The sequence below is a fragment of the Ambystoma mexicanum genome, chromosome 14, assembly GCF_040938575.1.
Source record: "Ambystoma mexicanum isolate Mex_15411 chromosome 14, UKY_AmexF1_1, whole genome shotgun sequence".
Taxonomy (NCBI): Eukaryota; Metazoa; Chordata; class Amphibia; order Caudata; family Ambystomatidae; genus Ambystoma; species Ambystoma mexicanum.
In genome coordinates, this window is record NC_090940.1 from 648570781 (window position 1) to 648596114 (window position 25334).

The 25334-nt window shown below is 48.6% G+C and overlaps 1 protein-coding gene across 4 annotated transcripts in view; it reads left to right on the plus strand.

The window, feature by feature from the left end:
- Positions 1-25334, plus strand: part of CEP170B (centrosomal protein 170B) — a 249526-nt gene that overhangs the window by 120274 nt on the left and 103918 nt on the right. For all 4 annotated transcript variants that reach the window (XM_069638152.1, XM_069638153.1, XM_069638154.1 and 1 more), the window contains exons 6-9: positions 4070-4183; positions 4844-5326; positions 9113-10029; positions 10872-11051. In XM_069638152.1, coding sequence (XP_069494253.1) covers positions 4070-4183; positions 4844-5326; positions 9113-10029; positions 10872-11051 — 1694 coding nt within the window. The remainder of the gene's footprint in view (positions 1-4069; positions 4184-4843; positions 5327-9112; positions 10030-10871; positions 11052-25334) is intronic.

A 25334-nucleotide genomic window follows, 5' to 3' on the forward strand; every position in this document is an offset into this window, starting at 1 on the left:
TTGGTGTTGGCTTCTTTGTTTACTTTGGGTAACTTAAGCTTTTCAGACGGGAGAGCGAAAGGGACAGTTAGGTCAATGAAGGATAAAGTTTGGGTACCTTCTGTTTTAGTAGGTTGCTTTCCTGGGGGCGCAGATCTCTTAAGTGGAGCTAGATCTTGGGTTAAGGGCGAAGGTGGTTCTTAAGTAGGTCTGCTGACAATCAGTGGTTTGTTTGTCTCTAAGGCCATGATGTATCCTTCCAGGAAAGTCAATTTATTTAATATTGTCGCTTGGATCGATGTGTGGTCTTTCATGGTGTCTCCAATTGTTTCGTACAATTTCACAAATGGGTTAAGTGCTATCGTTAGTGCTGACATCAAAGTGCTTGTATCCAATTTTTTTGGTTGTGAGTCAATTGAAGTAGTTGGACCGTGAGGGGCAGGTCTTCCCCTTGTTGGCGACGGCGGGCGCGTAATTGGCATGTATACAGAAGACAGTCTTCTAGGTGGATGGTCTGAAGAGTGCCTTCTTGGGTTATTGTAGTTGTCTAAGTTTGAGTAGAAGGAATCTAGAGTTTTTTCAAACTGTAGTCTGTTTACGGATTTTAAAGGGTAGTGGTTTCGAAGGTCCTTTTCTGACGTTTGTTTGTTAGTTCTACAAGGCTCCCTTAAAGGCAGGGTTGGGGTACCAAGTGCCTGGTCGTTGTGGGTGGTCGACTCGTTTGTTCCATGTTTTGGGTCGCAAATGATCGACGAGTCTTGTGAGAAAGGTTGAATTGGACTAGCTAAATCGAGACGTCCACACGTTGGTGGGATCGGGCTGTTTGTAAGTGGTAGAAGCCTCTCCGCCACTGATGCCTCTTGAAGGTGAAGCTTATTTTGGTTTGATGCTTCATGTTCGTTACTGTTGGAATTTTGTAGGGCTTCTGGGGTGGGGACGGGAAATTTGGCCTTACCGTTGATTGCAATTGGGGTGGCTAATGTTGGAGAGGATGTTAAGGGCAAGCTCTGGATTGGGGCCGGCTGGGTCCCAGACTCTGCCATCAATATATATATACACTTTTGGGAGTCGCTTTTCCTGTGAAGTTCCAGTTAGCCCTATCTATGCTATGGGCTAATTGCCGTCTTCTTTTAAAGAGGGGAGAGAGGATTTACGTTGAACTTGTACCAGCCTACGATGTTTGCGTGGTGGTGTAATTTCGTCCGCTGCCTCAAGAATTTCGGCATCTGTGAGCTCTTTGCATTTCTCTCTAATAGCTTTTGAGTGTTTATGAAAAAAGTCTGATAAAAGTTTTATGGGCCGTTGGGGATTTTTAATGCCCTTTCTTGTGCTTTTGGGGCCTACACGAGCCGTTTTGGAGGACTTGTCCTGTTTTTCTATGGACTTGCAAGAGGTCGAGGATTTTGCTTGTTTAGTTGTTTTTCCCTGGACAGGTTTTTCCGTAATTGAGTCTTCCTTGAAACAAGATCTTTTTTTCTGATTTTCGAGTGGGGTTTCACCCTTATCATGCCGCGTTGGTTGAGGTACAGGGCTGTCGTCGTTATCGTCTGAGCTTGGATTTTCGGGTGGCAAACTTGAAAAGTTGTCCCTATGAATCAATGCTGCTATTGTTCGTGTGGTTGAGGGAGGAGCTGTCGTGCTTTCGCTTTCGAGTGCCGGCGTTGGGCGCACGGCTCTCGGCGTACTGAAGCGTCCTTGCTCACTCTCCCCGAGCTGAATCTCCTCGATGGTGTTAGGATTTTGGGCCTCGCTCCTCCCCAAAGGGAGGCCAGGCACACCGCTCTCCTGAGCGAGGACCTCCTCCGGCCCTGGTGCGACGGGTTCCACCCTCAACAGGTCTTGCACCACCCGCGGGCTCAACGCCGCCTCCCCTCCGGGAGACAGCGGAACGCCGGCCGCTGCGATGACCGCAGCAGCCGGCTCGGGGGGTGCAACTATGGGCAGGGTTGCGGGACCCAGAGCGCCCCACCCCCTGCGAGGAACCGCTGAGGGCCACCCGCGGCTAGAATCGTCGCCGCACTCCCAAGAGAAACGCCAGTCGACAGCACTGGAGGACTCAACGCCACCTCCCCTCCGAGGGGCCGCGGAGCTCCGTTGAGGGCCGGGCCGGCATTCGTCGATGTGGCGGTCACAGCAAGCGTGGAGGAGGGTCGAATCTCGGCCCTGCGGCTGTGGCTGTCCTAGACTGGGATGTCTCCACAAGGTAGGTCGGCTTCACTTTGAATTAGAGCAGTATCTACGTTATTCAAACATGTGAGTTTTCCACTGCCTGTTTTGGCGGGAGCTTGAACGCTGGCTCCATTTCCATTTCCCTGATGTAATGGGAGGTTGAGTCCTGGATTCAGGAAGATAGGCGAGTCGTCAGTAGAAGGAGATTTTTTATGATCTGGCGGGACAGTTACTGTAGTTTTTATTGATGACAACTTAGAGTAACTTCTTAGGCAGCGTCCTGTCGTATCTTCTGGATCCAGGAGCAGTGCTGAGGGGGGGGAAGGGGCAGGGGCAGCCTTTGCCGTTCTGCCTGGCATGACTGCAAGACTGCCACTCACCGCCACTCTGCGTCCGCTCCACGGTGCAAATGAGTCTTTGCAGGATTAGGTGTAGCAGGAAACACACCTCCAACTGTAGAACTGGAGAAAAGACTGGGTGGTGGGAGTAAGCTGCAAGACTGCCACTCACTGCCACTCCGCGTCCGCTCTGCGGTGCAAATGAGTCTTTGCAGGATTAGGTGTAGCAGGAAACACACCTCCAACTGTAGAACTGGAGAAAAGACTGGGTGGTGGCAGTAAGCTGCAAGACTGCCACTCTGCGGGTTGTTATTTTAGTGAAACTGAATGTGGTATTAGGGTCAGGGATGGTGGCGTTAGGTGGTAGTTGAGTGGGTTGGGATACATTTAGAGACTTTCTTATTTTTTATTTTGGTTTGGAGGGTATTGAGTTTGTTGGTTAATGCTTGTTGTATCTCGGAGCACCAGTTCTTATCTTTGATGCAGTTGTCGGGTGGAGAGATGGGGGACTCTAGCTCTTTTAGGATTGTGAATAGTTCTCTCATACTAGAGTTGGAGTTGGCTATCCGTTCATTGTAGGAGTTTATTTTTGCCTGGCAAATTTCTTTTTTATAGTATGATGCAGTGGACGCTAGCTTCTTTTTATTCTCAAGGGAGGGGCAAAGGCACCAGTCAGTTTCACTTTTTCTTTTTAATAGTCGCAAGTCCCTTAGTTGTGTAATGGGTGAATACACCATGAACACACAACAAATGATCTGAAGATTTTTGAATGTGTGGTTTGTGTGCAGAAGGAAATGCTCACTTTAACCGCTCCGACTCCAACAAAATAACTTGGAATAAAGTTTCACTTTTCAAAAACAGAACAATACAGCTGCTGCAAGAGTAATGGATTTGCATGATTTTGTATAGCACGCGCCATGGTAATTGTGCACCCCTCTGCTGGGGAATCTTGTAAATGTTTGCAAGGAGGTTACTGGGGCTTGAGAGGACACATTCCATGTCAGCCTCCACAAATCCAGTAAATTGGGATCAAAATATGTCCTACGGTCAGTCAAGAGTTCAGTTAAGATCTCCATGTTTGGTTGCTTCGATTGTTCACAGCCGTACTGAAGCAAAACGGCAGTAGCTCAGCATTATGTAAACCAGGGTTGTCCAACTCTGGCCTCGAGGACCAGACCCATGTCAGATTTTCAGAATACCCCTCATTAATATTCATGAGAAATTAGCATACAATGATTCTAAATGTATGATCATTTTTGCTCGTGAATATGAATTAGGGATATCCTGAAAACCTGTTGGGATTCCGGCCCTCGAGTTGGACAGCCCCGATGTAAACCTTTTATGTGTGTGTGTGTGTGTGTGTGTGTGTGTGTGTGTGTGTGTGTGTAAAACTCACAAAAGCCGTGGCAATAGCATCCTACTGCTTCCATATTAAGTTGTTCCCCAGAGCAAGTCGGAGAGAGCGTGGTGGGGTTTCTTGGGGCAGCTCCTGTGCCCTGGCGTTGTCACCTGTGACCAATACCCGTTGATGGGAAATCCAAGAACTCTAGCAATGTCTAACGCCTTGCCATTTCTTTTCTTAGAGGGCACCATCTACCGCACGCCGCTCTATGGCCAACCCTCGTGGTGGGGAGACGACGATGAAAACCACCAACTAGAAAGGCAGGAGGGCAGAAGGCAAGAAGAGAACTATTCTGGTAAGCCCCTGCCAGACTGTCATTGTCACAAAGCTTGCTGGAATGCTCACCAAAGTTTCACAATCAATTTATAATTTCAATAGGTTTTTGCGATCTTGCATCTTCAAGTATGGTGTGTTGCTTGACATCTGGTTTTGTGTACTATTGTGACTTTCAACTTGGTGTGAAGTAAATCTCCAAGTGTTCGTTTCTAGAGCCTAGAGGCCCGTTAACAGATGCTGCCTTTTCTGGTTGGCTCTTGTGACCGCAAACAGAATTTATAATCGCTGGTAGTACGCAGGGAAGCCTTTGGGGTGCTGTTTCACATCTATTGCTTGGCCTTCCTTAAGTGGCTGTTAGTAAGAGCCTGAATAATGAATTGATAATGAATTGAAATAAAATAATCAGAGAGCCTCAAATCAAGGCAATTTTCCAGACAATGCTAAAGATGTCCTTATGTTGGTGGCGTCTTCAACCAAACATTGTGTCCTTAAATTGCAGACGACGAGGGCAAGGGTCTATAAAGGCCTCTGTACCCTTTTTTAAATCTGTCATAGTTGTGAATTTGGTTGTGACAAAAATATTGTTTGTTGAATCCAATGATCTACCTAAATGAGTACTTTATCTTTAAGAGTAACTTTAATGGTTTACATCTTATTTACTAATCCTTTTTTTAAATAGAAAGAACGAAAGAGCTCTCTCAGCACGAAGAGGAGATGAACGGTAACATTTCTGCTTACAGAGACTCCCAGGAGCCGCCTGTTTACACGTTCAGAAGAGAGCCAAGTTACTTCGAAATTCCAACAAAAGAATTCCAACAACCGCCGCCGCCAAAATCTCCGGAAGCACAGGTGCACGAAATTCCAACCAAGGACACAGACTCTGCCACGCCCCCGGTTGTGCAGAGCCATGCATCTTTCACGATAGAGTTTGATGATGACCGCCCCGGTAAAATCAAAATAAAGGACCATGTGACCAAGTTTTCACTGAGGCAGAGGAGGCCGGGAGGAAAAGATCCTGCTCACACGGAAATGATGTCGGCAGAGAGCAAAGTAGTCGATTGGTTGGTCCAGAATGATCCTAGCTTAATGAGGCGACCGTCTCCGGGAGAGGATGTGTACAGCACGAAGAGTGATCTGTCAGTCCATGTCCGGACTCTCAAAGGTGAATGCTTCTGTGGCTATTACATTTTGAAAAACACTCTTGGGGGGACTAGTTCTAAAACCAGCAGGGTGTCCTCTTTAGTGGAGCGCTACAGCAAAGTGAAAGCGCATAGGCTTCATAGCTAATATGCATGAAATTTGGATGAGGGGGTGGTCCGCAAATGGGAGATGCAAGCATGTATCTGTACAGCTTCCACACTGCCATGGTTTTGATCTTTGCAGCTGTATTGTAAACTTGCAACATTGTTGTTATTGCACGAAATGTCGTCTTCGGTGTCTGGATGTTAGAATATGGACCAGACTTGAGCAATCTACATATGGGTACATATGGAGTGAGTTAGGTTTTCTAGGAGGTGCCTTGCAGAGTGTAGGACTTTTCATCCAATGTCTTTTTAATCCACAGAGTACTTTATACACTACCAAAGGAACCCACCGTCACCGAATCTGACCTTCCTTGAAGGGACATACCAGTGGGTATCTGACAGCCAGTACTTCGGATGCTTTTGTGAGCCTGGTGGACCGATAGGAGTTTGGAATCTCTCTTGCTTACATTGCTAGCCAGTGGAGAGCTTTGGACCCGATATGATATTCTGATGTCTAAGAATTTCAGACCAGTTTATCATGAATAAACTATCATAATGTCATTCTTGTACCAAATGGCACTTCTAACAGTTGCCTGTTACGTTGGAACCTGTTTCTAAGGCATGGCCTAGCACAGTACTACAGTTCTGCCGAAATAAGGGTGTGGTGACGGATCTGCCTTTGCCGAGCTTTTACATTTCAGGGAAATAGTTCTGGAAATACGGAAGCGGAGTAAAGGATATGTGTGTCAACTTGCACCCGTGGACCAGCATCTGAAACTGGCCTAGAATATGTTTTGTAAATCCAGTGCAGTGGCTTCGACAGGTAGTTTGTCCAGTCCAGCATAATCCAAACTTTCAATATGAACAGATTCTGCTGAAACAATAAAAATAAATATGTTTCACCACTTCTCCGGGATGGGCTTGACCAGGAGGTTAATTTGCTTCCAGGAAGTGTTAATATATTTGTTGAAATTTAAGCTTGTGAGATTTATCTTAAATTGCTGCCTTGGAGCACTTCCAAAACTTGAAAGGAAGGCATACAGTGTAATTGTCAGGAACCAGGAATGAGACGCCAACACAGAGGACTCATGGTTTGGGCCATACACTTTTATTGAAACAAAAAAGGGTTGCAAAATGCCTCAGTATCCCTATTCTAGGAGGTATTTCCCACCTAAAGTAAAACTAAGCTCTGTCCAATGTTAAGATGTCCAAAGCAAAAATGTCCTGTGTCAGAAACGCTATTTTGGCCCTCACACTCTAAACATTAACTCTAAGGTGAACGGGGAAATGTCTTTGGCCTTGAAAAGTACCAATGTTCCAAAAGGAAAGGCGTAACTCCAACACAAGTTCCTGTTGGATCACATTCTAGTTCCAGAGGATGACTCCCTTCCCCTGGATTTCTCTTCACTGCAGTTTAAACTTTAAGGATATGGGGTTTCCTTAGGCTTCTTTTGGTCAGCAAAGCAACTTGTAGGCAAAACAACTTGGCTGTTAGTCTTAATTAAGATAGGATACCTAGTGTACTCTCCTGCCAGATTTCCTCTCCTCTTTAGTATACTTTCAAAACATTATTCGGCTATACCAGATCTATCCTTACCAGGACCCCCTCATGTGATTTTACTTCACACACTGTCCAACTTGACTTTGACTGGTATACTCTCCTGCCAGAGCTTTCTTCTGTGCTTCACTTAACACACTTGCAACTTGAATCTACCTGGTATAGTCTCCTGCCATTACTTTCTCATGTGTTTTACTGGGCAAACTTGGCAATATTTCATATTAATTCAATTATGTGTTTTTAGGAAACATTGAGTCTCCCATTCTCTTTCATATGCTTCATTTACTCTGATTTGCCTTCAGTTGGGTTGCCGACATGTCCCGGTGTCCCAGCTTCCCTTGGGTGGACTTGCCGGCTCCCTGTGGTATTCGTCGGTACTCCCATGGTAAGCATGCAGTGGCTCTTCAGCATCCCATTCCTTCTTCTAGGATTTGCCCGCCTCTCCTTTGCGGCTTTCGCGTCCTCCACAGCTCCCGCCTGCCTGCTCTGGGTTTCTCCGTTCTCAAGCGTGTAGATGCTGCTTTTCGGTACTTGTGTACGCCAGCGAGTCTTCCCTTTTCTTCCACTCATGGCATCCTCGCAGCGGACCAGCTCCTGCAGTCTGCTCTCCTCAACCTCCTCCATGAGCCAACTGGCTCCATGGACTTCTGAACAGTGCAGTGGTCCCTCGGTCGCTACCGAGAGTACAAGATTCTCCCAGGCAGCGTCTTCCTTCTGTCAGCTGGCTCTGCAGTTTAAATGTCCCGGTATCAAGCATGCGCTCACAACCAATAGAGCAAAGGTGGGCTTCTGGCCTCTTATCAATCTTCATTACTCCGCTCAGCTTCCTCGTCACAGTACTTTTACGTCCTGGAAAAGAGAAGTGAGTTCTTGAAGAATTGTATACAGAGCATGGGAAGGTATTCTCAGTAACTTTCAGGGGTGGGGCCGTGGAGTGAAGGGTGTCATGACAGTATGCCATTAAAGCATGGAGGCGGTATCCGTAGAAGGAACAGGGGGGGATACCTAGACTCGGCCGGTGATATCCCCCCATGAGTGTTGTCTCCCCCATGTGATGCTCCCTCATGTAGCCTCCCCCGGGGTCAGGACCAGGTAGCGTCTGCCATCCAGTGGTCACATGGGGAGAGGTCACCGCTGGTAAAGGACTGATGACACCATCGGATTCATCACACTATGCAGCCATTGGATATCCATCCGCACGAGGACCCACGAGCAAGAGCTGAGCTGCTATGAATCAAAATAGTTGAATACAATACACCACATGTGGCTAACTGGCTTATAATTTTGAATATATTGTTCGCTGATGCGGTTAGTTCCTGTGGTGATTTTTGGCGCAACCAACACCTTTTCAATATTGAAATGTTCACTGTTTATTATGGAAACACATCTTTGTGATGCTTTGATTTTCAAATGTCCTAGATTTGCACTGTGATTTTACTGCTCTGACGGGTACATGCATTTAGCCCAGCTCACACCATGAATTAAATATTACCATTGTGCTGCATGGCTAGTGAAATGAAAGTGCAGGTCCCATTGTCTTTCCTGCAGGACCTTCTATTTGCCTGCCCCTTCACTTCCTCTACCCAACAGCTCAACCTTGCTTGAGTGGCTTTTTAAAAACACCAACTGCACAGCAGTGCTGTGCTTCAAGCGGGAATGCACCAGTGTCCCTGCCTTACTGGCTTAGTTAGCATTATACGGTTTTCCGATTGAATGCTCTGGCTTAGTTCCACAAACGTTGCAATTATTACAACATCTTGCTCTCTGTAACAATTCTGGTTGGATGTTATTTTGCTGACCTTACAACATGGATTAATACAAATTTAAGGGAATTATGGGATGGCTGTTTAACAGTATTTTTAAAAGTTCAGTTAGGTTGTGTGCCTCCTGATTCTTCACTTTTGTGGATTGTTGAACCAACCCATCCAGTCAAGAACTGTTGATATGATGTGGGGTTTTTAAGCAGAAAGTGCCCTCTGAATTCTAATCAGCTCGTTGCCAGATATCCCGGGTAAAAACCAAACACCGAGCTGCCTTTCCTGCAGTCCGGTGCTAGGAGTGATGCTGAAGGGGGTGGGAAACAATTGCACATTTCTAATGAAATTCAAAGGCTGTTGTCCAATCCTCACATTTTTGTCATTTTTAGGTAATCAGCATGAAGATGGTACCCAGAGTGACACCGAAGATCCGCTTGTCCCCACACCAGAGAAGGAGACGGACAGTGAGCACGCTATAGATCAGTCCAGGCTTCAGCGGCAGATAAGGAGGGACCCGCAGGACATGCTGCATAACCAGCAGGCTTTCGTCATTGAGTTTTTCGACGACGACGCCCCGCGCAAAAAAAGGTCCCAGTCTTTCACGCACAGTGCCCATTCTTCCCAGAGTGACACAGACCCTGCACAAAAAGCCAAGCTCGAGAAACTGAAAGGTGCCATGCCAGCTGAGAAACCAGGCGGCCCTGTGCCCCCAGCAATGGTTGGTGCACCTGGCAGCAAACCAGTTAGCAGTTCATCTGGTCCTCAGAGATCGGGCTCATTTCGGCGTGAAAAGACTGATGATCGTATTAGCTCTTCTTCGTCGTCTGCCTCCAAACCTGCAACGAAGAACTTCGGCAGCATAGGGAAGAAGTCAAAGATTGCCCAGGAGTTTGCTGCAGAATATTTAAAGGATCAAAGCGAAACTGGGAAACAGGGACCTGAGAAGAAGGCAGTACCACCTACGGCAGCCCAACAGTTGCCACCGGCCTCCTACACTGCGCCAACCTCCTACACTGCGCCAACCTCCTACACTGCACCAACCTCCTACACTGTGCCAACCTCCTACACTGCGCCAGTCCCCCACTTGGCACCAGTCCCACACAAGCCACCAGCCCTGCAGATTCCATTGGCACCGCAGGCATCTCTATCGATCTCCCCACGATCCACGTCACCGGTGGACTTGAAGCCCATCAAGGGCAAGAAACCCGAGGAGGAGGACGATAGCCTGAGTGAAACTGGCACCTACACCATTGAAACAGAGACGCAAGATAATGAGGTGGAGGACGCTCGCAAGATGATCGATCAGGTAACGTCTTAAACTGCTGATTCAGGATGATTTGATCCCATAATCTTAGTGTGAGTATTGCGTATGTGTTTTTAAGTTCTAAGACAGCCTGTTCTAAGTTTTACAGCAATTGGCCACTTTTAGTAAAGTACAGTATCTCGTGTGGAGATCCAGTTTGTTAGGTGGAAGTTAACAAAGACGGCAACTCCCATAATGTAAACTTATAAGGGAGAGTACAGCTGTAAAAGGTGTGTACTGGTGCCTGGGAGGAGTCTATTAACCATGTCCAAATGATATGGGGTCTGCGACCTGTGGATCACCTGATGCGTTTGACTAGGACTCCAATTGACTCCCTCCCCATTGACTATGCTGACTAGCACTGATGGGACCTTTAGTCCAGAACATCTGGAAAGCCATAGGTTGCAAACCTGTGAATACGATTTTTGGGTGCAAGCCATACATTTTTTCATTCTTTCTAGTGGGAGGGAATCTAGATTTCTTTTTTTTGGAGGGGAACAAATGAATGGGTATATGCTAGTTCACGTTCCAAATCATCATTTAGAGTTTGGCAGTGTTTCTTTTGGAAAAATCATCCACGCTCAATTCTGTTAACCCATGCGGTAATGGGGTAGGGTCCGCATGTGAGCCCTTCCGCAATTCCCCACTTTGGCGCAATTCCCCACTTTAACTACACATAATGTTGATAGGTTTTTAAGAAATAAAAAATGCATGGCTGCCAGCATTTTAATATCAGAAATGGATCTTTCTTGGAAGCCTAGACCTTCTTCAAATCCCGATGGAATTGCTGTGTGTAGAGCACCTGTAAATTAGCAGCTCAAACGCTTCCATTTGTTTGCATCCAGGTTTTTGGAATTCTTGGTCCTGATGACTTCTCCATGTTCTCCGGCGGAACATACCGGCCAGTCATAAAGGGGGGACTGGAAGAAGCGGACATGCCTCTGCGTCTTATGAGTCAGGAAACGGTTAATCAGACAGTCGGCTATTCTGCAGGCTCTGGATACAGCCAGCCCTCCGAACAGCAGGTATGCTAGTTCTTGGTGGATAAAGTGATTCCCCCCTCCCCTCCGCCGACAATATATATGACTTTCTTCTGAAAATATTGTGCAAAGTTTCATTAGCCCACATAAACATCTGGGGTGTTTCTGTAAATGTATTAGGAAAATGGTTTTAAAGAGCGGTGTCAACTTTTTTGTGGTTTATTTTTTAATTATTTTTTACCTACCACTAATAATATTTCACCGGTGGTTACTTTGGTTCCATCAGTTGACTTCTGCTCCTCGACCTGAAATGGTCTGTGGCTTTTTAACCCGGCTGACTGTGACTACGCCTCATGTTTCCACTTCTCCAGCATGGGGGGTCTGGCATGGATTCACATGCTCATGAATATTCCCCGTCGTCAGACTGGGAATCCTCGGTAAAAGAAAAAAAGTTTCGCTACTGTCTTTATCCTTTAAACCAATCGCTGTCCTCTGGCTCATACTGCCCCATCCAATGACAGTCCTCTCCCTAAGCCCCTCCTCTGGCAGCCTTCTTCAGATTTTTACTGCATGCTTCCGTGTTGGAGTCCTCGAGTTTGCTCTGCGAGCTTCTTCTACGTTTTTCACCGGAAAAGGGTTCTATTTTTGTTCCAAAATAGCTGTGTGCTCTTTCTCCATCTGCCGACAGTGGGGATCCGTTGTCTGTGAATTTCAACGTCCCTCAAGGGCGAAGATCGTCAAAGTTTCCAGAAGGCCATTGGGCCTACTTCGCGTCCTCTGACCATGACAGAGAAGAATGAAGATCCCTCTTTAAGCCCTATACCAAGTGCGAGCTACGGAATGTTTGTGGAAGACGAGCACCTGCAATGCCTCTGTCTGCATCCAGACCACAAGGAAGGAAATTGCGAGATATGCCTTGATTTCTCCAAGAAGACTACAAAGGATAGGCACAGTAAACTGGATGCTTGGCGGAACGCCAAAACCTCTGTCCTGTGCTCCGAGCAGGGTCATCCCTCAGCTAGGACCGGCCGGTCAGAGGAGCGGTCTTCTAAGTCCTTTGAGGGCACCTCATCCATGAGGGCCCAAGACTAGGCCAAGAACCACAAGTGCGAGCCTCAGAGCTGTTCCAGCTTGTGCCAGAAGAAACCAAGAAGGAATGTTTCCTGTACCAGAGGCGCGAGGCCAAGAGGAAGACAATAATGGCATGCCCATTATGGACGATGTGTGGGAGGAACGCCTGGCCCTCTTGAAGAACACTTGCATGGCTCCGGCCAAACGTGATAGGCTGGAGAAGAAATACTGGGTGCCGGAATCCACACCCAACTGCCTGTGGTCTCAACCGACGCTGGATTTGGTCGTTTCTGCAGCCGCGAGGAAACGGACGACTAACCCGTCCTTGTCGTCTTCGGTGCCTCTGGACAGCGAGGGGAAGAAGATGGACGCCATGGGAAGGAAGGTGATTTACACTGCAGCGGCCACCATCATGGCAGCCAACGCACTGGCAATCCTGGCCAGTTACGACAGGGAGCTGTGGTACAAGCTGGGTCAGATCTTGGAGTTCTTCCCCGATGACAAGAGGATGGGGGCAATTGCCCTCTTCCAGGAGGGGGGGGTTTAGTGTTGAATCACGCCATCACGGTGGCGCTAGACATTGCCGACACAGGTTTCTGGCAGATGGGGAATGGTGTCTGCCCTCGTCGCCAAGGCTGGATGAAGGCCACAAATTTTCGCCACAAGGTCCAGGGGAAGGTACTGGACATGCATTTCGACTGAGATAACCTTTTTGGGAAGGTCATTGATGAGTCCCTACAGGCCATCAAGGCCGATTCAGAGACGGCCCGTTCCCTGGGCACACTCCAACAGCACCGCTCTTCTTTTAGTTCCTGCAGAGGGAAGTCAAGCAGGTGATCAAAAGGTGTTTCCTCATTTTACAGTCAGCCTTCCAGATCCACGACTCGGGAAGCCTACAGAGGCCGTTCCGAGGCCTACGGTGGAGGAGGACATTGGCGCAGTCGCCCGCAAAGCAGGACGCCAGCGCTGAAGCAAGCCCAAACGGGACAGGACCTCAGGCCCCCACCCGTGTGTGATGCTGGAAATGCATCGGAGGGACAGGGCCTCCGTATCCTTGTCCTTTACTGCTTTTTATCGTGTGTTCTGTCGTGTTTTCCGTGCAGGAGTTCATATGGGACTCCTGGCGGTGCAGCTCTCTTTTGGTTTGGTGAACGGACCCGTGGGATACCCTTATGGCACCCATGGGTGGGGGTACACCCCTGTGCCCCCAGTGTATGTTTTTGGGCACCTGTGGGTGGCCCGCAGAGCAGGGTATGGGCTGGTGGCAGCTCCATGCTGAAGTTGACAGGTGCGCGGAGTATCCTCCATTTTGGCCCTGCCATTGGGATCACTTGATTCCTGATGGAAAACAAGATGGCCTTTGTGGCCTCTTGCTTTCTATTACCTGTTACCTTGTTTTCCCAAAGTACTGGGAAGCCCTGACTCTGTCCCTTCCCCCTGACTGGCTGTTGGGTGGAAATGCCATATATGGTGTTGTTCTGAAGGCCCGGCCAGACTACCTGGAGCCTTCACGGTGATGTATGTTGTGGGTGGGACCTGGGAGAATAGAGTGTGTGACGAATATGCATTCTGTGTTGTGGGTGTCTAGTATCTGGTGGTTGACACAATGACTGAGACAACCCTGCCCGAAACCGGTATGAATGCAGCTTGGAGTGTTGAATGGCTCGGTACTTGTCCCAATACACATAACTTGTTGTGAGTGTCTGGAGAGAAGTGAATGGCCTGAATACCTTGTGTACCTGATTGGCTGCTTGCCTGCATGAATGCCCTTAGTCGTGATTGGATGCTTGAGTGTGACCCAGCGGAATGAATGGGAGATCAACAGTATATCTGGGGACCTCTCACTGCTAGGAATCGTGTTCAGAAGCTGAAGTCCACTACGACGAGTAACTGGAGTAACTGATGCTTGACCTTGAAGCCCCGCTGGACGAGAAGGAGTGCTGTTGCTCTCCCTCGCAATCTGAAAGCTGCTGTGTTTCCAAGGACTGACTCAGAGAGGACCTGGTAAGGCACCCTCTTCCCGAGCTACGAGGGACCATTGTGCACAGTTGATCTTTGCCAAAGCTCCCTGGTAGACAGACCTTCGACAGCCTGCCAACCCGATACGGGGACTGCTGCGGAACTCCAAGGAAAAGCACCCGGACTGTTGTCCGCCACTGTCGAAGAACCAGCCTGCATCACCTCCTGAGAAGCTAGGCCTTGATTGCTCGACCACGTACCAATAATAGAGAATCTTGGCTGGGGTCCTCTGTGCCTCTCCTCTACCATACAGACAGCGGTAGTACAGACACCCCCTACCAGTATTTACACCATGCACCCCAGTGGGAGGCCAGCTGATGAGGTTCGTCATCGAGTGGGAAAAGATCAATACCGACAGATGGGTGCGGGACGCTCTCGCCCAAGGACATACCCTGGAATTTCAGCACAGGTGTCCGTGGATCCCTCTGATGGCCAGACAGGAGCAGCACATACCTCAGCTCTTGGAGGCGGTGCGGGCCATGCTGCGCAAAGGGGAAATAGAGCTAGTTCCCCAGTGACTCCAGGGCTCCGCAGTCTTTTCCAGATACTTTTTAGTCAAAAAGAAGACCGGGGCGGGAGGCCCATTCTAGACCTATGACTTCTGAACAAGTACCTCAAGTCCCAAAAGTTCAGGATGGCCATGTTGCAGCATGTGCTCGACCAACTGGAAAAAGGAGAATTCTTGATGCCGCTGGACCTGGAGGACGCCTACTTTTATACATCCCCATTCACAAGAAACGCCAAAAATTTATACGCTTCGTGGTGCAGGGACAGCACTACCAGTTCAAGGCCTTTCCTTTCGGCTTGAAGTCAGCCTCCAGGGTGTTCACAAAGTATCTGGCACTGGTGGCAGCCTATCTGCGTCTTCTTGGTATACACGTGTACCTGTAACTCAACGACTGGCTCATTTGGGCACGCTCGCGAGAGTTGGCTATCGGACACACAGACGACGGCCCAGCTGCTGACAGATCTGGTATTCTCCATCAACTATCCAAAGTCCTACTTGATACCATCGCAGAACGCACTGTTCCTAGGAGCAGACTCGACACAGTCTCCTTCCTGGTGTCGCCCTCGGAAGAGAGTAGTGGCCATTCAGGGGAAAGTGAAACGACTGTTGTCGATGAAGACCGCCACGTTGCGAACCATCAAGTCGTTGCTCGGCATGATATCGTCTTGCATCTACCTCATCTGGCTCTGCTGGTTAGGGATGCAAACTATTTAGGAGTTCCTGGATGCTCGCTGGATACAGGTATCCGGAAGCTTTGCGGACAATATCCTGTTCGATGAGGAGTTCCGTTGGGCGATACGGGTGATAAAGTGTTGGGGCGTCAACTCTAACATCGCCCGGGGAATGGGTTTTCAGAACCCCCCCCCATTCCAGGAGACAGTCAACACGGACGCTTTACTGGAAGGCTGGGGAGCCCACACCAGACGTCTGCACGCCAGAGGCATGTAGCTGCTGGAGGAGAAGGATCTCCATCTCAATATCCTAGAGCTACGGGCAGTGGTCTGGGCCCTCAAATCATTCCTTTTGTCTCCAAAGGGCATGGTGGTGAGGATCTTCATGGACAACACCACCACAATGTTCTACATCAGGAAACGGGGGCACGCGATCCCCAGCACTCTCCAAAGAAGCGCAGGATTTGTGGCACTGGGCTGTCGGACAAGGCATGTTCCTCGAGCTTTCGCAGGACCAGGTGGACTGCATCTTCGGCAAATGGGGCAGGCCCCAGATCGATCTGTTTGCGATGGCGGTGAACTCCAAATGCCAGAAGTTTGCCAGCAGATTCCTCCAACCGAGGAGCCTGCGGGATGCATTCTCCTTCCCGTTGGAAGGCCTGTTTATGTACGTGTTTCCTCCGTTGCCTCTCTGCTTCGAGTCATCAATACACTCAGACATTGCTGATGCAGGATGATATTCATCGACCCAGCGTGGCCGATGCAGATTTGGTACACGGACATTCTCAGCCTGTCGGCGTCACCTCGGGTCAAGAGGCCAGTGGTTCCGGACATTCTCACCAGAGAAGGAGGCGCAATCTTTCACCCTGACCCAAGATTGCTGAACTTAAAGGCTTGGTTCCTGCAGCCCTGGAGTTTGGAGGATATGAGTTGCCTGCGGACTGTAGTGAGGTTATTGCCATGGCATCGTCGACTTTGAAGTGCTACGGTCACAAGTGGTCACAAGTGGAAGCGTTTCGCTACACGATGCCGGTCTCAGAAGATTACTCCTTTGAGTGTCACGGCCCTGCAGATTCTTCCATACTTGCAGATTCTTCCATACTTGCTATCTTTGGCCAAGGCCGGACTGGCGCATGCCTCTACAAAGGTACATCTAGCAGCTATGTCCCGCCACACCAGGTCCCCAGGATGATCTTCACTGTGGTCTCACCGTCTCGTCAAGGAGTTCCTCAAAGGACTGTTTTGATCTTTCCCGCTGGTGAGGGCTCCTGCCCCAGCGTGTGAACTCAAACTGGTGCTGATGAGGCTCATACGGGCACCCCTTTGAGCCTATGCATCAAGTTCCTCGCGTGGAAAACGGCTTTCCTTGGGGCCGTCACCTCTGCCAGGGCGGGTAGGTGAGATCCAGGCCCTATCCTGCAAACAGCCATACCTGACTTTCCACGAATCGAAGGTGGTGCTGTGGACGCACCCCTCTTTTATGCACAAGGTTCCCTTGAAATTTCACCTCAACGAGCCTTTGGTGTTGCATGTTTTTTCCCGAAGCCTTCATCACCAGCTGATGGGGCCCTGCCCTCGCTGGACATTGCTCGTGCCCTGAAGTTTTTCGGGACACGTACAAAGGGTTTTGGGAAGACTTCACAACGGTTTGTGAACTTTGGTCCGGTGACCCATGGAAAGGCCTTGTCCATGGCTTCCATTTCAAGGTGGCTCTCAGGCTGCATCACTCAATGTCATCGTTTGGCCAACCAACCGCTGCCTAGACGTCCGAGAGCCCACTCCACCAGAGCGATCGCTGCGATGACGGCATTCCTCTCTGATGTGCCCCTGCTGGACTTCTGCAGGGCTGCTACATGGACGTCCACGCACACCTTCACAAAATTCTACTGCGTCGACAGGGATTCCAGGGAGGAGTCCAAAGTCAACCAAGCAGTACTACTCAACATGTTCGCTTGAGGTGAGTCTGTTGCAGTGGTAAGAATTATTGCTTCTGTTGAGCCTTGCCAACTCCCGTGGTTGTGTGATGTTGTACTGCTATGTATTCGTTATTCATGAACATGTGAATCCATGCCAGACCCCATGCCGGAGAAGGAACATGTTATTTACCTGTAACTATTGTTTTCCAGCATGGGTCTGGCATGGATTCACATGCAAACCCTCCCTCCGACCCCTCTGCGGCTCTTCTTAATCATATTGCCACTTTACATGCTTATCAAATCTGTAGATAGCTGCCAGAGGAGGTGCTTAGGCAGAGGACTGTCATTGAATGGGGGCAGTACGACCCAGAGAACAGTGATTGGTTTAGAGGAGAAATGCATTTTTTTTTTTTGTTTAAACTTTGTTTATTAAGGGAACGGTTCACAGCAAGACAATTCACATAAGCAGTGCAACACAGCATGTGCATAACTTCGACAATGACATATATCTATGACAATGAGGCAGGCATCGTCACCTAAGGTGACGGAGTAGCTGTTACATCAGCATCAGACATCAGATCACATAGGTAAAGACGTAGCAGCAACCATATATCTTTGGGACGACAGGGCGTTGGGACTGATAAGACAAAAAGTTCCTCATCGTCATTCACCATGCATAAGTCTTTCAGGAAGTTGGATCGGGTAGGCCCTGCGGCGGATTTCCAACATTTAAGGATGCAGCGTTTGGCAATAACACATGAGATATTAAAGAACCTTCTCGTGGTTTCCTTCACCTTTCCAATGTCACCAAACAGGTATTTCAGGGGGGACAGAGCGGCTGGGCTCGCCGTTATCTCCTCAAGGAGCTCAGCCACTTCTCACCAAAAGTCCGCAATAACAGGGCACGACCAGTACATATGATACGCTCCAGCATCGGGGGCGCCACATTTTGAACATGTCCCTGTGCAACCCGCTACAAACTTAGCCAGCCTAGCCGGGGAGTAATGTAACTGATTCAGGATTTTAAATTTAATCAGTCGGAGTCCTGAGTTCATAGAGACCGATTTGGTGAGTTGACAATATCGGGCCCATCTCACGTGATCAATCTGGTTACCCACATCCCGTTCCCAGGTTTCTCTAATAGTGTTTCGTGAGGGGGAATGTGTTTGCACCAAGGTGTATAGTGACGAGACTCCCTTATTATGACCATCCGTCATCACCACAGCTCTGATGCATTCGTGTGTCTGGGGTTCTGCCGGGAAGGAAGGCCATCTAGCAGCAAAAGCTGTTCTCATGCGATAATATTGAAGGCGCTTAAGCTGGCCTCCCCCCGCTGCATCCATGAAGTCTGTGAGTTCACAAAACATACCATCGGGGAACTTGTCTCAAATCATGAAAAGTTTATTTGGGTCCCAGGTTCACTGAAGGGCCTTGTCAAAGGTCGGGGAAATACTAGAGAAGTTCCACAGGGGTATATCTGGGTCATAGGGGATCTCCAGGCCAATTCTCCTGTAGATCCTGGACCAAGCTCGTGTGGTGGTGTATACCGGGTCGAATGGGCAGATGTTACCATAAGTTGGGTTCAGGAGGACAGATCGTATATCATTAGGGCGGACTGCATGCTTTTCAAGAAAAATGTGTGGGGCTGTGTCTTCGAGGTCAAACCAATGTTTCACAAATTGCGCCTCTGCTGCTATACAATATAATTCAAAATCTGGTGCTGCAATACCGCCCTGTGAGTATGGCTCCACCATCTTGTCCCAGCCCAGCCTAGCAGTTTTCCCGTTCCAAATAAAGGAAGACGCCAATGATTTAAGTTTTGCAAAAAAGGGTTTACCGGGCCAAATCGGGATGTTGTTGAAGAAATATAAGAGTTTGGGTAGAACTACCATTTTAAGTAGCCCATAGTTGGAGCTTGGTCGTTAGGGTGAGAAGTAATTCGCCGTGATTATGCGAGTACAGCAGCTGTCTATCTCTCGCCACCATGATTCTCAGGTATCTTACGTGCGTGGGGGCAGGCTTAAACCCTGTAATATGAGATAGGTCACCTGTATTATGGGTCAACGGAAATATTTCAGATTTTGGAACATTGATTTTATATCCTGAATATTCTGAGAACTCGTGTATATCAGACATAATGTTTTGCACATTCTCTTGTGGGTCCCGGACATATAACAACGTATCGTCTGCGTACAGTGATATGATTTGGGGAGGGCCAGTCATTCTGAGACCTCTGTGGGAGTGGTGCTGACAGATATATTCCGCCATCGGTTCTATAGTAAGTGCAAAGAGAATGGGCGAGAAAGGACAGCCCTATCTGGTCCCTTTATGTAAATGGAAAGAAGGGGACAAGGTGTTATTAGTTAGGACCTTGGCAGATGGTTGGGTAAATAGCAGCCGGACGCATTTAATAAAATATGGCCCAAGTCCAAACCTCTCGAGTACCAGGAAAAGGTATGTCCAGGAGACGGAATCAAAGGCCTTTTCGGCATCGAGGGCCACTACAGCCGCTTTTGCCTACGGATCGATTTGCTCCAGAACATTAAATAATCGTCTCAGGTTTAAAGCTGTAGATCTGGTTGGTATAAAGCCAGCTTGGTCAGGGTGGACCAGGATTGGCATGTACGGTAGGAGTCTGGTGGTCAGCACCTTGGCGAAGATTTTCGCGTCAGTGTTAATTAGGGAGAGGGGCCTGTAAGAGGCCAAATCCTATGCTGGTCTGCCTGGCTTCAGAAGGGCCGTAATGACTGCCTCACGCATCGAGTCTGGAAGGGTACCACAATTCATAGCCTCTTCCCACACTTTCAGTAATAGTGGGGCCAGCTCACCCTGAAATTCTGTGTACAATTCAGCGGGAGAAATGCGGTTTTAAAGTGAAACTGGTTTTTCTTTTACCGAGAATTCCCAGCCTGACAACGGGGAATATTCATGAGCATGTGAATCCATGCCAGACCCATGCTGGAGAACAATAGCTACAGGTAAGTAACTTGTTCCTTCTCCCTCATGCATGGGTGTTTTTATCTTTGAATCCTGGTTTGGTTTGTTCTCCTTTCCTTGCCAGTCCAGCACAGTTTTTTTCGGGATGTTTGTTGGACCCAATTCCCATACCTTTTGCGGTGGCAGACTGATATATGTCATTTATAACGCACATGTACATAGTGTTTCTAGGTGCAACAAGACAAGGAAGGGGTGACAGAGGGAGGACAAAACAAACGATCTTCCTAGGCCTTGTGTCATTCAGATCGTGCAGGGGGAGGGGGGCAGCACAGGGGAAGGGAAAGGGGGAGTGCAATATGCATAGCTCTAGTAAGAGCCGCCGAGGTGGGCGGTTCTAGCTAAAGTGCAAGGAGGCAGCGGACCATAGGGTTGCAGATACAGTCCCTAGTGCACGGTAGGCCTGGAGGGAGTGCAATAAGCATAGTTCTAGGAAGTGCCGCCGAGGTGGCCGGTCTAGCTAAAGTGCAAGGAGGCAGCGGACCATAGGGTTGCAGATACAGTCCCTAGTGCACGGTAGGCCTGGAGGGAGTGCACTAAGCATAGCTCTAGTAAGTGCCGCTGAGGTGGCCGGTCTAGCTAAAGTGCAAGGAGGCAGCGGACCATAGGGTTGCAGATACAGTCCCTAGTGCACGGTAGGCCTGGAGGGAGTGCATGAGGCTACTGGTTGTGAAGGAGCTTGAACCCCCGTAAGGTTCACAGGGAGGCCAGGTAACTATTAGAGAGGGAGAGGGAGAGGGGGTAGGGGAAGGGGGGTCTGAGTGTTCCGGCATTAGCTTTAATCGGCAGTACATTCAACAAGCGTTGTAATTCTTTTTGCTGTCCCCATTACCATGAGTTCAGTCTTCTCTTTATTTAAGGCGAGACCATTCTCCACCATCCAAGTATGAATCAAGTCATACACTCCATTCAACCTTTTGGTTTCCTGATCGTGGTCACCGGAGAGTGGGATGACACACTGGGTGTCATCCGCTTAGTTTGTGAATTCTATACCTTTTTTACCCAAGAGCTCAAAAAGGGGGACGGTGAAGACATTGTACAGAAAGGGCGACACACACGCTCCCTGAGGGACTCCGAACTGCAAGACTCGTGGTTCTCATTCCGCTACATCACTGTAAACCCTATATATTCTATTAACTAGAAAGGAAGCCATCCATGCAACAGCGGCATCCGAAAAAAAGAAGTCTCCACCTCTTTCAACCTGGTGAGAAGCAATGTGTGATCCACCAGGTCGGAGGCAGCAGATGGATACAACAACATGAGTACAGCTATCTTACCCTTGTCAATACCATGTAGGAGATTTGACTTGCGGTCTAACAGCGCTGTCTCCATGCCATGACCCTGTCTAAAACCTGATTACCTGTTATGCATCACCTTATGGTTGTTAAAATACTCTAAAATCTGGAAGTAGACAACGTGAAATATTCAATAAAAAGGCGGTATTAGTAATGGGTCTATAATAAGACAGATAAGTGGGGCAGAGGCCAGTCTTTTTCAGCAAAGGGGAATTCCAAGCATTTTTTAGGTGATCCGGCACGTGACCGTCTTGAAATGATGCATTAACAAATTGGGTCAACATCCCTATCATGGAAGGGGTGCTTACTTTAAATGTTTCTGCTGGACATTAACCCCCCCTACAATTTGTGGGTTTCAGTTTATCAATGATGTTTAATAGTTCAGTCTGAGTAACTGGACGGAAGTAAAATGTTTGGTCCCCCTATTCTAGAAGTCACACTTCTAGCTGGTGTGAGCAGACGAGTCTTCTGCTAGCCTCTTAGCTTCAGAGAGTTTATGTAACGCTCACCTGATTCCCACGGAGGCGCAGATCTTCACTGGGTTGTTACCGTGTCTTCAATTGTAAAGCGCAGGACTCGACTGGTTCCCTGGGCTGGACCTCTTCTCACGGTATGCCTGACTTGAAGAGTGAGGTGTCTGCAGGCAGAAGAACAAGGGGTTAATGAACGGTGGTTGGACGGACTTCTCTTCCTCACTCTCTCTTTCCTTGAGGCCCAAAGGATAGGTTTGCTCACCTTAAGTAGGTGAATGCTGGGCTCTCCATCCTGCGACTGGTGCAGGGGCGCGGGTACCAGTTACTCCACTGGTGATATTGTAAACCTCTTACTTGCAGAGGACAACTTTGAGCGCGAGGCCGTCGTTAACTGCACGATCGGTTCCTTATATGTATCTGAACACCTTTAATGAAGTCCTTTTCTCTTACAGGCTTTGAATGCAGTAGGCGTTGTTTAATGGACGCCAAAGTACGTGCAAGCGCGTAAGTAGGTGGATGGCGCGCGTGAAGGCACGTAAGTTGAATGGCTGCTGATGGTTTTAAATGCACTCTTTAATGTCTCTTTTTCTCTTGCAGGTTTTGGATGCGGTAGGCGTTGGTTCATGGACGCCAAAGTTCGTGCAAGCGCGTAAGTAGGAAGATGGCACGCGTGAAGGCACGTAAGTAGAATGGCGGCTGATGGTTTTAAAAGCGCTCCTTACTGTCTTTCTTTATTTGCAGGTGCGGGTATGCAGCGCTTGTTGGAATCCGGAGCGTGCGTCGCACAGGTAAGCAGATCAAAATATGCAAAATGACTGATCAATGTTCTTTGCCTTTACAGGGATCGATGGACTGCCAAGGAATGCGGCGTGAGGATTGGAAGATGCCGATGGATCGGGTTAGTAAAAATGCTGGCTTTTGGCGTTAAGTTGGCTTTTGCTAACCTGTTGTTTTTTTGTGCTGGCAGGTGCGGCTGAAGACAGGATCCCAGGAAGGTAAGAGTTTGTTCCCACAGGTGCTGGAGCTGGAGTTTTCACTGGAAGACTGGAGCTGACTCGGTGAGCGTCCTGCTGCTGATGCAGAATAACGCGAAGCACGTTGCATCAATCGGGCGTGGTTTAAATAGTGTGCAGGAGTGCTTAGGCGTCTTCTTCCACTGCCTCGCCTAGGTAAGGAAAGAGTTCCAGTTTCCAGAAGAGTCCCAGTGTTCCTGATCCAAGGAGTGGAGCCTGCCCCACCCAGGTAAGAAAGTAGTCTCTGTCAGAAGAGTATGTGGACGTCATCTTGTTGGTGAGTATGCAGCATGGTCTGCTGTAGGTAGGTCCACCCAAGCACTTTTACACATCTTATGAGCCCGACGCTTCCAGTGCCGGGACCGATGATCTTCATGAGCCTGGCGCCACCGGCGCCAGGACAAGGTCCAAAAGGTCCCAATAGGGGCCGGCTGGTGCACGGAATGAAGGTTATGAGTCTGCTTCCAAGGATGTTGGGCAGGTCCTGCATTCTTGGAAGTAGTGATCATGACAGCACCCCCCCCTCAAGGCCCCTCCCAAGCTTGTCTTCTCCGGGGGTTTTGGTTTGTTGGGGAAAGTTCGATGAAACCTTTTGATCAGCCGAGGTGCGTGGACATGTTCTGAAGGTTCCCAAGACCTTTCCTGGGGACCGTAACCTTTCCAGTCTATCAGATAGTATAGCTTCGAGTTGGAAATCTTGGAGTCCAGGATATTTTTAACTTCGTATTCAAGTTCTCCATCAACTTGAATAGGTTCTGGAGATCTGGTCAGTCGGGTCTCAGATTGCATAGGTTTTAGGAGGGATACATGGAAAACTGGATGTATCTTCATGTGGGAAGGTAGGCCCAATTTAACTGCCACTGGATTTATTATGGCTGTGATAGGATAGGGTCCCAGGTATTTCGGGTTGAAGGTGCGTGGTCCTTTTAATGGTAAATGTTTAGTGGACAACCATACTTGGTCTCCCACTAGATATTGGGGGGCCTCTTTTCGATGTTGGTCTGCTCCTTTTTTGTATTGCTCCTTAGCCCGTTGAAGATGAGTAGTGGCTTCCTTAAAGGCTTGAGTGATAGCAGAATGTAGATGGTCTACGGCGGGCGTTCCGAGATCCTGGGGTGGATCAAGGTTGGAGGTTCGAGGATGGATTCCATATAAGAGGAAAAAAGGGGCCTTTCCGGTTCCAGAATGGATTGAATTATTATAAGCGTACTCGGCGATCCAAAGGATGTCCTTCCAAGTGCCTTCTGACTGCTGCAGCATGCAGCGTAAATACTGTTCCAGAGTTTGGTTAGTCCTCTCGGTCTGTCCGTCGGTCTGGGGGTGGTGGCTGGTTGAAAGCCTTACGTCAATTTGAGCTAGTCAACAGCAATTTCGCCAAAAGTGGGAGATAAACTGACTTCCTCTATCAGAGACCAACACTGAGGGGAAGCCGTGCAACCGAACAATGTTTTCGAGAGATTCTCGGGCCAGAACTGAAGCTGATGGAAGACCTTTCAGTGGGATGAAGTGAGCCATCTTGGAGAATAGATCCACAACTACTAAAATTGTGTTCTATCCGGAGCACAGAGGTAAGTCAGTGATAAAATCCATGGAGAGGGTATGCCAGGGACATGGTGGAATGTCTAATGGATGTAAGAGGCCTGCTGGTCTTTCCTTCAGACTCTTATTTTGGGCGCACACACCACAGGAAATTACGAAGTCTCTAATGTCCTTCCTCCAAGACGGCCACCAGAAGTGTCTTTTGATTTTCTCTGAGGATTTGGCAATACCGGGATGCCCTTCCATTAAGGAATCATGATAACAAGAGATTACCTGTTTTTGTAACTCTGCACAAGGTAGATATAGTCGTCCTTGGAAGTACAGTAGGTTCTTATTCACTGTGAAGCTTTCTCCTTTAAGTGGCCAGTTCTGTAAATCTGCCGGAGTTACGAGTTGTTTGACTTTTGCTTCAACATCTTCAATGGATTGCGCGACGACCAGACCTAGAATTCTTTGTTCGGGTTCAGGATTGACCATGTGTTCATCAACTCCCATCCGGGAAAGGGCATCAGCTTTGCCGTTCTTGTTGCCTGGTCGATAAGTGATCACAAAGTCAAACTCAGCGAAAAATAGTGCCCAGCGGAGTTGTCTCGAGGATTGAGCTTTGGCGGTCTTTAGATACTGTAAATTGCGGTGATCTGTGATTACTGTGACTGTGTGTTTGGCTCCCAGAAGGTAATGCCGCCAGGCCTTGAAGGCGGACTTAATAGCCAAAAGTTCTTTATCTGTGATGGTGTAGTTGATTTCGGGAGCCGAGAACTTGCAGGACCAAAACGCCACGGGGTGTAGCTGGTTAGTTTCTGGATCTCTCTGCGATAGCACTGCCCCC